Below are 15,473 nucleotides of genomic sequence, written 5' to 3' on the forward strand. Positions count from 1 at the left end.
CGATGACCTCCCCGAATGAGGAGGACACCGAGGCACGGAGGAGTTCAGGAACTCCTCGAAGTTGCTCCAAGTTGCACAGCAGCGAAGGGGCTGGACCTGGCTCCAGCCTCGGGCCGGCCGCCTACAGAGCCCCCCTTTCTAACCGCCATGCTCTTGCTGGCTCCTCGTTAAGCGGGCCTGCCACTCGTGGGGGCTAGGTTTTGGTCCTCAGCAAGACTTTTCACATCAACTAATGCAGGGGGGGAAAATGTTTTGGTTTGACTTGCGCTCTGATTTTCTGGTTTCGAAGATGTGGGCACTGAGATGACAATTCTGGAGCCTGGGATGAAATGTGTTACCGGATGTGACGCGGAGCTCGGCTCCTGGCCCAGCACGGGGCTTGGCTGGCCCCTGGTGGGGGCACTTTGCCCACAGGAGCTCGGGCCTCCTGGGTGGGCCGCTGCGTGGCCATGTGCCGGGTTCCTGTTTAGACGCTATCTCATCGTCCAGAGGCTGCGTATCTGACCGAATAAATGAAGGAGATATACTCGTGAAACACGTATTGGACCTACTCAGCACCAAGTGCAGCTACAGGTGCTAAAGATACAGTGATGGCCGTTGTCCTTTTTAACTGCGGGGGAGAGTGGCGGCAACGGAGCGAAAGCAATAAATGAGATGACGTCAGCTGCAGATCGACGCTCCGAAGGATCGGGGTTAGGTGTCTATGAGAGGGGCTGTTCGAACAGGTGGTCTGGGAAGCCCCTGCTGGCCTGACGATATTGCAGCTTGACCCTGAGTGATGGGAAGGAGCCAGGTTCAGGAAGAGCCGCGAAGTCGGGGATCTGAGATAGAGAGCAGCGAGCGCGAAGGCCCCGAGGCAGGAACAGGTTTGGTGTTTTGGAGGAGAGGACCAGTGTGAGGGCTAAGGTGGCAAAGTGTGGGGCCCACAGGACAGGCGCGGCACAGGGCTTTGTCGGTAAGGAGCGTTGGACACTATTCCAAGAGCTGTGGGAGGTCGCTGGGGGGCTTTCAACCAGGGGGCGACAGGACCTGGCTTCTTTTTAAGAAGATCGTTCTGCTCTGCAAAGAGTAGGAGGTGGCAAGAAGGGAAGTAAAGGGGCCAGTGACAAAGACGGGGAGACGCAGGCCATGCGTGTTGGGGCCCCCAGGGTCCCCTCCGAGGCACGAGACTCTTTTCTTCTCCGTCTACCCGGGTCATCCTTGTCCGATGCTGTCTGTGTCCCCTCGGATCCAGCCCCTCCCACACACCCCCCTTCCATCCTCCCCGTGTTCCTTCTGCCCCCCGATGTGCCGCCCTCCTGGGCTGGCGATGCCACTGTGTCTGGATTTCTCGCAGCCCTGGCCTGTCCCTCCCTCCCCCGCCCTTCCCTCCGTCTCCTCCGGAGGAGCTCCCTCCTCCTCCCCGCTCTGTCCAGGGAAATAGCAGCCATCCATCACGGGGACAGAGCCCATCAAGCCCCCAGGCAGAGCCGTAAATTTCAGGAGCGCTGTTGCTTCTGTTTCAAGGAGAGAGAGGATGGGTGTTTCCAGGGCTTACGAGGCTGCGTGCTCACACCTGCCCTGTGCACAAACTCTCCAGCCCCGTCCCACCCTTAATCCACTTGGGGTTGACCAACCCGGAGCCGGACAGGTGCGAGTCCCGCAGACACACAGTCTGCAAACGCTCGGTTACCTGCGCTTGGATCCCTCGCTCTGAAATCATCTGTGGCTTAAAAAGATGCCACCTTCGTCCTCCCCCTGCCCTTGCATAAGCTTCTTGGCTGCCGCCTCCCACCCATGAATAGTGTGTCCTTGGGAAAAGAAAATTTGCTTTTTTAGCCAAGGAAAACATAATTAGGAACTATTTGCACATTTGCTGCAAATGGCATCCTATTATGTATCCTAAAGTCAGATAGTAATGATTCCTGAATTTTCCATAAGGCTTCTCAGCCGCAGCACAGATGACCGGAATTTGAGGCTGTCTGCCTCCGAGTCAGTCTGCATTTGTTGAATCCTACTGCGTGCAGAGTCTGGGCTGGGATTTGGGGGATGGATGCAGAGGACGCAAGGGACAGGACATGAAGCTCTGCCCTCGAAGTGCGCGTGGGGCTCCTGGGGAGACGGAGCCAGCCCCCCGTCCCTGGGCACAGCCAGGGAATCACTGCAGACAGGTCTGCGTGGAAGTCACAGGACGCTCGGCCCCGGCTGGCCTGGTGCAGTCAGTCACAGCGATTAAGCCCCTGGGGGCTTAACACGCCGTGTGTATTCTCATTAATTGTTTGTTTGCTGTCTGTCCCCCACGCTGGACGGTTCTCTCCCTGAGGACAGAGGTTCTGCCTGCTTCACTCTGGTCCGCAGCCCCAAGGGCGTGCAGGGAAAGGAGGAAGGGAGAGAGGGAGGAGGGAAATAAGCAAAGCTCGGGCGCCCTCGGGTGCCGTGCGAAGTGGACTTCGAGGCGCTGCGACGGGGCCCCGCTGCCCAGCGTGATGGGGAGATGGAAGCGCGTGAGGTCCTGGCCAGCCCCCCACCCCAGATGGTTGGGCCGAGTCTTGGCTCTGCACGTCCGGGAGGCTGGACCGGCTGCGGGTCCGAGCTGGCCCTGTGCTGCCTCTGAGCCTGAGCAGCTCGACCCGGGGCCACCGGCCACTGCGCGAGCAGAATCGGGAACGTGGCCGGGTGGTTCGGGAAAAGAATCCCAACTTCAGAAACAGTTCTTTGACATTTTGGTCATCGTGACCTTTTTCTTATAGTGTCAGGAAGTTTGAGCAACTATTTCAGCGCCGGCTGGTGAGGAAGGAAGCAGTTAAACACACAGACATACACATGCACATACACGCACACGCATGTACACACAATGCGCACACACGCACACACATAGACGTGCACACACACCTGCGTACACACACACAGACACACACACACACACAGATGCACACATACACACACGCGTGCGCTCTGAATGGCACCCCCTCCGGGTGAGCTTATGCAGCCGTTGAAAAGTATGTAGATGGGAAATGAGGGGATTTCAATGGTAAGGGAAAATGCAAAAAAAAAAGCAGTTATGTAATTATAGAGTTGGGTTACATAAAGTGTAAAACTCAATAAAAATAAAATACTGCAGGAAAGATGGCAGAAAGGAGTTGCACCAAAATTCTTGTCTCTGGCTAATGAGATGAGGGATTTCCCCCCCCCTTTTTTTTTTTTCAAAAAGAAGCTTTATTTAAAAACTCCAAAATCCTTCTGGGCCTTCCCAGCCATCTCTGTGCTGGTGGGGCCAGGTGGCCTGGACAGTGGCTTCCCTCAGGGCCCCTTCCTGACAGGCCGGCCTGGGAGTTTGTCCGTCTCCGGGGCTGGAGAGAGGCCAGGGGGACAGGGAGGGATGGCAGCTGGGCGGCCGGTCCTCCAGGGCGGAAACCTATTGAATGTGACAATAAATGTGAATGGGTTAAACAGCCCTAACAAAGACACAGATTCTCGATGTCCAATTATAGCCGTTGGTAAGAAAGACCTAAAGCTGAATGACTCAGAAACTGAAAAAGAGAGAGATGTATCTAGAAATCACAGTCGAAAAGAAAACTCGGGTGGCAATATTTGCCCCAAACGAAGCGGAATTTGAGGCAAAAGAACATTTAGCAGGACGAAGAATGTAGGAAAAATTTCAACTTCATTAATAATAAAAATTCCACTTTTGGGAAACAAACAGTTTAACTTATCGAGCTGGCGAATACGTTTTAATTATAAGACTTTTATCACCGAGGGGATGGCCAAACTGACACACCTGTCTACACAGTGGGGAAAAGGCCCCCGCAGTGTGGACACCCACCAGTGTGGATGCCCACGACAGGATGAACCGTAACCGCCGAAAATCACATTTTAAAATCCGTTTAATGAGTGGCAATGCGCTCCTACAGTCTAAGTAAAAGGCAAGATGCAAGGCGTAAGCAAAATATACATGTGGGATACTTTTTAAAATCCTCCAGAAGAAGGCCGGGCCTTGGCGCGCGGATTGGGGACGCTGCTCCCCCCAGGCCGGCTTCAACACCCTGGCTTCGCCCCATTCCCCGGCACTGACCCTGTCCCCAAGCGATGGAACTGCATGCCGCCCGCTCCAACTCTTCCTATTGAGAGTGGAGAAGTTATCCATCATCTGTCTGTCTGTCTGTCTATCTATCTATCTATCTATCTATGTATCAATCATCTATCTATCATCTATCTATCTATCTATCTATATCTATCATCTATCTATCAGTCATCTACCTACCTACCTACCTACCTGTCAATCATCTATCATTTCTCTCTCTCATCTCTCAGCTATCAATCATCTATCACTTACCTAACATCGGTATATATGTATGTGTGTTGCTTGGTGCAGGAGAGAGGACCCCTCTCCGCTCTTGCTTGGGGCGGAGCTGGCAGGTCCATGGTCATGGGCATCTGTTTGGGGCCCCCACAGTGTCAGGGGCTCTGCATGAGGGTGAAGAGGGGTGAAGCCGAGGAGGGACCAGTAAAATCGCAGGGAAGGCCGGACGCTGGGGCGGGGGCTTCCTGCGTCCCGTGTGGTGTGAGCGAGAGGGAGACAGGTGGACAGACAGACAGACGGTCTCGCCTCCGCAGCGCCCGTTTCTGGCTGTACACGCTCGTGTCTCCCAGGGCGCGTGTCTGCGGGCACCCATGTGAGGGAGCCCCCATGTTTTTAGAGTTAAGGGATTGGTTTCATAATAAAATAACAACTCTCAGCAAGCGCGCTGGGCAGCTGTGCAGAAATCGATATCCTGTTAATTGAATGCAACCCTCATAAATCATGGGAGGAACCCACAAAATTAAACCTCTTTCCCCAGGCGCCTGAAAGCTCTTCAGGGGCCCAGGGCCATGACGGCTGGGACTAGTGATTGCCTCGGGGGGGGGGGGGTAGTGCTTGGAGGAGGGGCCGGAGCCTCGGGCGGTCTCTCGTACCGGCTGCTGGCCACTGGCAGGAGCCAGAATTCCCCTGACCCTGGGGGGGTGGGGTGTGTGCAGGGCAGAGCGCCCTGTGGTCAGTGCAAGGCCTGTGGTGTCGGCTGCCTCCCCGGAGGGTCCTGGGGCAGTGCCCAGAGCCTGGCCGCACCAGGGTCAGCCTTGGGGCCAGCTGGCTCCAGGATGCCGCTTGTTTTCTGAGCGAGAAGGGCTGACGGTCAGTCTGTGGCTGTGAGTTGGGGGTTACGTGGGCAGGGGCACTTCAGATGGCCCCTGGGGGTGGGGTGGCGTGACCAGAGCCTGGCTTGGCCTTCTTTGACTTTCCAAGTAAGAAGTGACCGTTGTGCGGAATTTCTGGCACTTAGTAGGTGTGCAGAGAGCACACGGGCCCAGGTCTTACACGTGAAGTACGCTGAGCAGCTTTGCAGGTGCAGCGGGGAGGAGCACGGGCTGGCACGGGGGGCCGGCGCGTGAGTCCCTGCCCTGTCCCCAGCCCCCACCGTGACTTCGCTTGATCTTCTCCTGGGCGGTTTCCCCTTCGCAAAGTGAAGGGCAGGACCAGTGGGTACCCGAGGTCCCGTGGGGCTCAGGGCTCCCAGGATTTAGGAGTGCTCACTCCTGAACCCTGGCAGGTTCTCAAGGCCACTTTGTCCCCAAGGAGGGCATCGTGAAGGGTTTGGGCACACCGAGGGGGTGGCTCTACCAGGTGGGGCAGGTGTAAACTCCTGGGGTGCAGCTGTTGGCGTCTTCATGGGGCGGGGGCAGCTGTGGCTTCCTCAGGAGGCACCAGCAGACCCCAGGCCGTCACTCCCTCCCCCACCCCACCCAGGGGTGTTTGCTGACCCTCGTGTTCCAGGCTGGCTCAGGCCACTGCGGACACCTTTATGGGGGAGAGAGCTCGGAGGCCCCTTCCAGCCACAGCGGGTGTGGCCCTCAGCCCTGAGGGAGGTGTCTGGATCTCAATGACCTCGTTGCAGGGCAGGCTAAAGTAGTAGTAATGATAATCAATGATGTAATAAATGAGGACAGTAGTCACTCTCTGCTGGGCACTTATTGTGAACTTTGACCTTGACCAGTGGCCTGGTGAGGAGGCCCTGTGTAGGTCTGCAGGTCCCAGATGGAGGATCTGGGCTCAGGCAGGGAAGGACTGGCCCAGGTCTCGGGCCACAGGGGACAGAGCCAGGCCTGAGTTTTCTGCATGGCCTGGTGGAGCAGAGAGCTGGGCACCATCACGACTGCCACGTTTTGGGGGGACTGGGGGTGAAAAGAGCCCACGATTCCTTGTGGGGTCTCTGCCCAGCTGGGAGGGATGGTGGGACCCTTCCAGCTGGTGGGTCAGCCCTGCTGGCCCTGACAACTTCCTAATAATGCAGAAGGTCCCCAGCTTCTGGCCTCTGCCTGGCTTAGAGGCCGGGGCCAGGGACCCTCATCGTCCCCTTGCTGGCGGTGGCTACAGGGAGGCCCCCGGCCCGGCTCAGAAATAACCTCCTGCTACAGGATTAAGTGCAAAGACCTGGGCCACACTCGCCTCAGCCAGGAGCCCAGTTCCTTACAGAGTCCGGGGCCCGGAGCGGGGACATGGTGAGGCTGGCCTCCTGGTCAACCTCCCGGCAGGGGCCAGAATCGTCTCCCCGGCCTCAGATCCGCTTAAACCTCTGGGTCAGCAGTTCGGCATTGAGAGGCTCGCCACTGTCAGATGTGGTCTGCTCCGTGTGGGGCGCAGCTAATTAGGGGCTCCTCCTATGAAAAAGGGGTGGGCCTAACTCGGGGCGCCCGCCACGAGTAATAACAATAGTAGGTGCCCTACGAGTGGCCCCCGAAACCGAGTGCTGAGCACCGCGGGCCCGGCTCTTCGCCCTATGCGGTCCTCCCAGCAGCCTCCACTGCCGGGCCTGCGTTTGGGCCTCCTGTGTGTCTCGGCCCGCGGGAGATCTGTACAGAAGGCTCACCTCGGTGGGACCCGCTCCTCCGAGGCCCCGGGCCTGCCCCCTCCCCGCCTCCCCCGGCACAGCTCTGGGTCTTCACTGCCCTCGCCCACACCGCCCTGCCAGAAGCCCGCGGTTCAGGCTCGTCTGGGTTAGCCACCTTCTGCTTTTAAAACGCACGCACCCAAGATAAAAAAGGAAAGAAATAAAAATATGCCGTAAGTAGGAGGACGAAGGGATCTCAGTCATTTGCGCCAGTGGAAGGAAGACGGGGTGCACTGGGCGGCGGGGGACGGCGAGGGCATCGACCCCCTGTGCCCCCTGCCTGGGTTTGCGCCCTGGCGAGCGGCCCTGCAGGGTCAGCACAGGTGTGGCTAGGGAGACTGCAGCCAGAGCTCTCTCTGCCTTTGCCGCCTGCCAGGAGGGTGTTGACTGTTACCGCAGCCGAAACAGCGCTGAGGGTCCCACAGCCAAGGCGTCACTGCCTAGACCAGGGAGGGCCTGTGGCCTTCGGCTCAGTCATGGCCTGGGTGCTGGCGCCCTGCCCCGGTGCCCACCCGGAGGCACAGTCCGCTTCCAGGTGAACGGGGGCTCCGCCTCGCGGCCCACCGGTGGGTACCACCTGCCCGGGACGCAGGGGATGGGCAGTGGGCTTTCTTAGTGCAGTCCAGTTACGAGCCTTTGCCGAGCCGCTTCCCGTCCTGAGGACACCGGCCGGGGGCCCTCGTGCCGGCTGCAAACTCTGCACGTGGGTCCAAGCGTTCGGAAGGCCCGAGCCCCTCCCCCTACAGCGCGGCAGCCACGTCAGCAGGAACCGGCTGCCTGGCCGGAGCCCGGTTCTCCCACTTAATAGCTGTGTGGCCCTGAGCAGGCGCCTCGGCCTTGCTGTGCCTTGGGGCCACGAGAAGGACCCGCGATGCCGGCAGAGTGAACCGAGGCAAGCGCGTGCTCCCCGGGGGCTATCATCATCCCCCGCGCAGGATGTCTCCCTCCTGCCCTCCTCGCGCCGCCTCCCTGGGCTGCACCAGGGTTACAGGGCCCCCTCCTCCAGGAGAAACAGTAAGAGTGAAGTTGGTTTCCGAGGCCGCCGTGGCCAAGCACCATACGCCGAACGGGTTACACAGCACAAATGTATTTTCTCACCGTTCTGGAGGCCAGAAGTTCAGGATCGCGCTGTTGGCAGGGCGTCGGCTGGGCCACGCTCCCTCCGCAGGCCTTCGGGAAGGATCCGTGCCGGGCCCCTCTCCCGGCTTCTGGTGGCTTCTTGTTTGGTGGCAGCAGAGCTCTACTTGGCCCTTGGCATTCTCCCTGCGTGCGCCCCTGTGTCTGAACCCCCCACCCCCTTTTATTAGACCAGTCGTGTTGGAATCGGGGCTACCCTGCCCCAGGATGACTAATGACATCTGAATGGTCTCATTTTCAAATAATGTCGCGTTTTTAGATACTGGGGTTTAGGACTGCAACACACACATTTGGGGCACGATTTAACCAATAGTGAAATTATACCTTGTGACTGCATTGGTAGAGAGACGAGGATATTAACATTGCATATAAAACATTTTCTTTGACCTATCATAGTTTCCTGATTTTTAAAGAAATTAAATATGTTTATGGACACCCAAAAGCATTGCGGGCCCTGGCACTGCACCCCCGGGGGTCAACCCTGCCGCCACCGAGCCCCGCGGCTCTGGGTTCCCTCGGGTCCCACTGGGCGGAGGCGGCTGCACACTGCCTCCCCACCCCCCACCCCCCTTTTTACCCCGTTTAGGCATCCCCAGGCCCTAGACCTGCTGTGATGTGAGGTCTCTTGCCATCGACTTCCATTGTCACTTAAAAATATCTCCTCAAAGAAGCCTGATCCTGTATCGCTTGAAAATAGAAAAGAGTCTCAGAGAGGCCGAGTCCAGTGGAACAATCGTGATGCCGAGCAATTCCATCTCGAACAAGTTGAACTTGTTAGACCAGACGGAGGCCATCTGGCTGTGCTTCATGCAAAAAGGCTTGTCGCGGGGAAAGTGCTGACTGCCCCGAAAAAGCAAAGTGCTTCGCTCTGCGGTTAGACTTGTGACATATCCTCTCGGGGGCGGGGTGACCGCTGTAGGTAGGGAGTGAGAGCGTCACAAGCATTTATTGAGTACCTACTGTATGCCAAGCATTTTACATTCGGTCTTAGGTCTCATGTCTAATCGTTGCAGTCACCCTGTGAGGCAGTTTGAGATCGTTCAGATTTTATAGGGGCCGACCTCTGAGGTCAGAGGTTGGGGAACTCGCCCGAGGTCACGCAGCTGTCCAGTGGAGCCAGGATCGGAACCCAGGACCTCTGACTTCACAGCCTTCGCTCTTTCTAATCTCTGAATGACATGGGGAGTCACGGACCCGGGGCTCGAGAAGGCAAGGGCTCCCCCCGGGTCTTCATCTCCTGTGACAACAGCACCAGGACGAGTCTCCGTCTCCAGTGTCACATGGCTGTCTTCTCCCCGTGTGTCTCCATGTGGCCTTCTTATAAGGACACCAGTCGATGGACTTAGGGCCACGTTAGTCCAGTATGACCTCATCTCATCACATCTGCTGGGACCCTAATTTCAAATAATGTCATATTCCGAGGTTCCAGGTGGATGCGAATATTTGGGGACACCATTTGACCCAACATAGTGATGGAGCCCTGGGCACGTGGCCCGTGCTGGGCAGCGCCAGGCCCCACGTACGAGAGCACGTCCTTCTCCTCTGGTCACCTAAATGTTCGTTCCGGCCACAGGAGGGTCCATCCCGTCTCCAAAGGTCAGTGGGGAGAAAGGTCCACAACCCTCACTCGGGACTTATTTCAGCGTCCAGCAAGGTCAAGGCCATCAGGTTTCTCCTCTGGTCTGACCCAGGCATCTCAGATAGGACAACAGCCTGTGGCTGTCCACGAGCCGTGAGTGCAAACGGATGAGCAGAACGCCTGTGCGTTGACATTCCCGGGGGGAGGGTGAGAAGGAAGAAAGGTCTAAAAAGGCTCCTCAGGCGGGGGGACAATGAAAGAAGGTCGAGAGTGCCCGGTCAGCCCAAACCCCTTTGGCCGCGGCCCCGGCCACCCCGCAGGGATCACCGTAAGCGGGGGTCAAACACGCACAGGGCTCGTTCTGCACGGGCGCTGCCGACCTGTGTTCGACACCTTTTTCTCACTCGGTCCTCACTCCACCCCGTGAGGTTGGGGCCATGATCTTCTCCGTTTCAAAAGAGGAAAATGCCGAGGCACAGAGAGGGTCAGTGACCTCCCCGGGGTTACACAGCTCAAAAGAGGTAGAGCCCCAGCCCATCTCCCCGTGCGTGTCTGTAAATTGAAGGGAGGCCGACGTCCTTCCCAGCAGCGCTCCTGATGATCTGAAGACCAAGGAGAGGTATTCTTACTTTTGTCTGCCCGGCGACCTTATGAGCAAGAGAAGCATATTCGTCTTTTAAATCTCTTCTCATTCTTTGTAATCTCGTAGGAGAATTTCGTGGGTCGAGTTGTGTCCTTTGCAAAGGCTTGTTGAGGTTCTAGCGCTCGTACCCGTGACTGTGGCCTTCTTCGGGACTAGGGTCCTTGCAGATGTAAAGGAATTAAGACGAGGTCACGCTGGATGGGGTGGCCCCCGTCCAATGACGGGTCTCCTTACCAGAAAGGGAGTTTGTGCGCACAGGGAAGGCCAAGCGAAGACAGAGGCGGAGGAGGGAGTGACGTGGCCGCAAGCCAAGGGACGCCAAGGGCTGCTGGCGGCCGCCACAGGCGGGGACAGGGGCCGGGGACAGAGCCTCCCTCAGAAGCCCCAGAGGGGACCAGCCCTACCGGTCCCAGACTCCTGGCCTCCAGAGCTCTGAGGGCCAGTCTGTGTCGCTTTAAGCTGCCACATTTGTGGCGGTTTGTCCCAGAAGCCCAGGAAACGAATCCGGAGGCGTCGCCATTTTCCGTTTGAGTTGCTTGTTTTCGAGCGGACTGACCGACTGTGTGTGCACTGTGTGCGCCACCCCCTCCTGTCACCTTCTGTCCCCACCCCTACCCTCCCCCCGTCTGCCTCACCCCTCCGGTCTCCCACACTGGCTACCCTTTTCAGAAAGCAGAGGTAGGAGGGGCGGGTGGCCCGAGAGGTTCCAGCAGCCACCGAGGGTCCCCATGCGCCTTCTCTGGTGGCCAGGTCACCAGCGCGGAAGAAGAGGGGACGGTCAAAAAATCCTCCTTCGTCTGATTCCAATTATGTGTGGCAGTGAAGAGCCAGTCTTTGCAAAGGGATAAACGGAGCTTAAACGGGGCCTGCACAGCCCGGGGTTGGCGTGAGAGTCAGAGGGAACGGAAGGAAAGTGCTCGGCACGGCGAGCGACCTCCCGGGGCGAGGCCCCGGGGTCTCCCGTGAGCGGAGACCCACCCGCCTGCGGAGTGAGACCCGCCTCCTGTGGGTGTTCGCCGTGAGGGGGACCCCGCGTGTGATGTGCGATGAACTCCCCCGAGGCCTGCGTGGCAGTCCGCACGGGGAGGTAAACTCTCCCCAGATAAAGGTGACACAGGTGTTATGGGGTGGGGGGTCCCCGATGTTCATGGCAGTAGACACATTTAAGGTCCCCGGAAGAATTCGTTCTTGGAACCCAGTAATACTTTATTAGGGGCTTGAGAGCTGGCCAGTCCCTGGGCTGCTTTGGGTGGCATCTATTTTATCATGAGCTGGACCCTCTGGGAAGAGAGAGGGAGAAGCTGGCCCTGCCCGGGAAAAGGGCTCCCGCCACCTGGGGTCCCTGGGGTGATGCTGCCCAGGCCCTCGAATGGAGCTCCTTGGCTGCTCTGACCGCCGTGCGGACGCGCCTGGCGCCTGCAGCTGCGGCCTCTCCCGTCTGGTGAAACGTGCGCAGCTCCGTTCGTGGCAGGGTGGGGGCCCGTGGGGGCGGGAGCCCTGTGTCCCCGCTGCCCCTGCTTGCTGGCCACGGCCCGGCTGGGGAGGCCGCCCGGGCGGGCCCCGCCGCTCAGCCCTGGCTTCCCACACTTAGGTCGCCCCCTGGGGCCGGCCTCATGGAGCGGATCCAGGCCATCGCCCAGAACGTCTCGGACATCGCCGTGAAGGTGGACCAGATCCTGCGCCACAGCCTGCTCCTGCACAGCAAGGGTGGGGCCAGGCGCCCCGGGACCCCAGGAGGCGGGGGGGCCGGGCGGGACATCCGGGCTGGGGCCCCGACTTCCCCACAGCAGCCGCCCGGGCTCGCCAGGGCCCTGTTTTAATCTCTCAGCAAGGTTACTGGGGGTTCAGCCACCCTGACTTGGCGTGAGGGTGCTGAGGACAGCAGAGGTCTCTGGAGACCCAGGTGGACCCCCATTCCCTTTGATGTGGGGAACCGCAGTCTGAGGCTGCAGGCCCAAACTCTGCACCCATAAAAATGGTGGGGATCCCTCTGGGTGGGTGTGTGAGGTCTGCCCACCCAGGCAGCCGGTCCACAGCCAGTCAGGCAGCCCCGGCAGGTGGCCTTGCAGGTGAGAAAAGTCAGGCTGAAGGCTGTGTCCCTCCCCACCCCAGCCCTCCCAGACCAGCCCACCCCTCACACCTCTGCCCACCAGGCTTGGGCCAGGACCCAGCTCCTCAGCAAGATGGCTTCTCTCCCTACAGTGTCCGAAGGCCGGCGGGACCAGTGCGAGGCTCCCAGTGACCCCAAGTTCCCTGACTGCGCAGGGAAGGTGGAGGTGAGGCCTGGGGCTGAGGGTGGGGGAGGGGACCAGCCAGGGGTCTCCTCTGAGACTGTGTTGCTGGCAGGGCTATCCACTGGCCAGGGCCCCTCTGCCCAGCCCCAGCCCCTGACCCTGGCACTAGGTGGCAGAGGCCAACCTCAGGGAAACGCTTCTCCGCTGGGGCCATCTGCCTGGCCCACCAACCCATATTCCCCAGGACGAGCCATGTTGTGGCACTTTTTTTTACGTAGCAAACAAACTATTAGATATACGTGTGCTACCGCCAACAGCCTGAGTCCCAGCACGTTCGGATGAGGAGTGGCCTTAGCCTCCCTCGCCCCATCCCTCGCGGTCCAACCAGCTGGACCGAGAGCCCCTCGGGTGCCACCTTCTGGGACCTGTGGCTGCACGAAGTTTGTCCCCCCGGGGACCAGCGCACAGCCCCAAAAGAGCCAGCTCCTCCCCGGTTCTGAGCTCCCTAAGCGGGGGCGGGGGGGCACTGCAGACCCCCTCCTCGGCGACCTAGTAGGGAGCACCGTGGGTGGGTGCTGTGCCGGCCCCAGCCCTTCCCAGCTCGGAGGCCTCGGGCCCCGGGCTGCTGCGCCTCCCTCGGTGCCCTGACCTGGCTTCAGGTCCTCGTCTTCCGGGGCCTGGGGGATGGCGGTCCAGCCAGGCCTTCCCTGAGGTTCCCCGTGGCCAGGACCTGGTCCTGGGGCCCTGCTTCTGTCCCTTGCATGCACGGGGGCCGCAGAGGGTACGGGCGGGCTGGTGCGCGCTCCCCGGCCCAGCTGGCCTCTCCACAGTGGATGCGTGCCCGCTGGACCTCGGACCCCTGCTACGCCTTCTTCGGGGTGGATGGCACCGAGTGCTCCTTCCTCACCTACCTCAGCGAGGTCGAGTGGTTCTGCCCGCCGCTGCCCGGGAGGAACCAGACGGCCTCCCAGATGGCCCCGAAGCCCCTCCCCAAAGTCCAGGTATGTCTGGGCGGTGAGCGGACCCTTGAGGGGTGGGCGGGCAGGCCAGCTGGCCTCCCCAGGCTGGACATCCTCGGGGCACAGCGGGAGGAGGCTGGCCAGCTCTGCCTGGCAGGTGGGCAGGTCCCAGCCCACCCTCCTGGAGGGGAAGCCAGCCCGACGGTGCCTGTCCCAACTTCTGGAGATGCTGTGATGCTGGGCCTGCTTGAGGGGTAGGCCGGGGCCCTGGAGGCACCCCCGTAAGGGACTAGAACAACAGTCGAGAGCACGTCCTGTGTGCCAGATGCTTCGTTTGTGCAGGGCCTCCCCACAGCCCTTGTGTGAGCGCGTTTAACCGACAATGAATCAGTGGTCCAGGCAGCTGAGCTCACTGGTTCGAGACAGACAGTTACTGTGGCCCCGTGGGAGAGCGGCCCCGCCTCCCTGCCGTTTGAGCCTCTGCTCTGGCCACTGCCCTTACTACCTCCTCGCAGCAGCTGGGACCCCAGGAACTGTCACAGCTGACAGCCTCCTGGAGGGCTCGGGAGGCCCATCAGGGCTGGGCTAGGACAGACCAACTTGCCTGCGGCGGGAGAGCAGGGCTCCCCAGCTGCTGCAGCCAGCGGGCCTCTTAGACAGGCGGGAGGAGCTGGAGCGGGGGGCCCCGGCCTGTCTGGGAGGGCGTCAGCCCCCGTCCCTGGGGCATCGGGCGCCTGCAGCGGCACAGGGGTTAGAGAGCCAAGGCCTAGACTTCCCTCCAGGCAGTTTTCCGGAGCAACCTGTCCCACCTCCTGGAGCTGATGGGCAGCGGGAAGGAGTCTCTAACCTTCATGAAGAAACGGGCCAAGCGGCTCACCGCCCAGTGGGCACTGGCTGCCCAGCGCCTGGCGCAGAAGCTGGGGGACATCCAGAGGGACCAGAAGCAGGTACCTTCCCCTCTCTGTGCGTCCAGGAAGCTGAGCTCAGAGAGCTTAGGAAATGAGCCCAGGGCCCGGGATTCCAAGGGAACCCCGAGTCTGCCCTCAAAAGAGTTTTAGAGAATTTACTCGAGTTAGAGCCAGAAGCGGGAGGGGAGGCAGCGTCAGGCTAGATGCGTGTGGTGGCCCTTTTCAGGCTGGGGACCGAATGACGAGCCTTCCTGCCCCCGGAGGGGGCCTGCCTCCTGTAGACATCTTGCTCTTGTCTGGCAGGAAGGTCATGGCATTCGTCTGGAATGCTGGGAATACAGTAGCCTGTTTGGTGGGGGTTCGTTGGTCCGTCCATCCATCCGTCCGTCCATCCATTTACCTACCCTTCTGTATCCATCCATCCGGCCATCTCGTAAACACTTACCTGACTCCCGTGTCCCCCTGTTTCTTTCAGAGTCCTTACCATTTCACGAAATTCTCTCTTGTCTATTGCCCACTGTCCTCTCCTCTTCCATCTGGAATGTCAGTGCCTTGGGGGCAGGATGTGACTGTCTCGTCCCCTCATATCCCCAGTGGCCAGCTCGGTCACCCTGCTTCCTGGGTCCCCTGCTGTGCCAGAAGGCGCCTGCCCAGGCACCGCCTGGAGACCGTGTCCGCGGCCGGCCGGGTCTCCCCGGGGTGGCAGGCTGGGTGCTGCTGCTCCTCCGGGTTGACTCTCCTTGTTCCCCACCTCTCCACCCCCCGCCCAGATCCTCGTCCACATCGGCTTCCTGACCGAAGAGTCTGGGGACGTGTTCAGCCCGAGGGTGCTGAAGGGTGGGCCTCTGGGGGAGATGGTGCAGTGGGCGGACATCCTGGCCACGCTCCACGTCCTGGGCCACGCCCTGCACATCACCGTGTCCCTGAAGGAGCTGCAGAGGTGAGTGCCGAGGCAGGGGAGAGGCAGGGCGGGGGAGGGCGAGCCCGGTCCCCAGGAGCTCCCGCTCCACCTGCTCAGTCTGCCACCTGCCCCCTCCTCCCCCGCGGTGACACCTGGTTGCATTTGGGGTGCTCCGAGGAAGCATGTTTGCGTCATGCTGTTCGCATGGCT

General features: G+C 60.1%; 1 protein-coding gene across 2 annotated transcripts in view; it reads left to right on the plus strand.

Moving 5' to 3' along the window:
- MGAT5B (alpha-1,6-mannosylglycoprotein 6-beta-N-acetylglucosaminyltransferase B) overlaps positions 1 to 15,473 on the plus strand; it is a 59,046-nt gene that overhangs the window by 11,223 nt on the left and 32,350 nt on the right. For both annotated transcript variants that reach the window (XM_016143189.2, XM_016143190.2), the window contains exons 4-8: positions 11,853 to 11,968; positions 12,464 to 12,537; positions 13,326 to 13,496; positions 14,237 to 14,401; positions 15,133 to 15,302. In XM_016143189.2, the coding sequence (XP_015998675.2) occupies positions 11,853 to 11,968; positions 12,464 to 12,537; positions 13,326 to 13,496; positions 14,237 to 14,401; positions 15,133 to 15,302 (696 nt within the window). The remainder of the gene's footprint in view (positions 1 to 11,852; positions 11,969 to 12,463; positions 12,538 to 13,325; positions 13,497 to 14,236; positions 14,402 to 15,132; positions 15,303 to 15,473) is intronic.

This window comes from Rousettus aegyptiacus, unplaced genomic scaffold (genome assembly GCF_014176215.1).
Source record: "Rousettus aegyptiacus isolate mRouAeg1 unplaced genomic scaffold, mRouAeg1.p scaffold_m13_p_6, whole genome shotgun sequence".
NCBI classification, from domain to species: domain Eukaryota; kingdom Metazoa; phylum Chordata; class Mammalia; order Chiroptera; family Pteropodidae; genus Rousettus; species Rousettus aegyptiacus.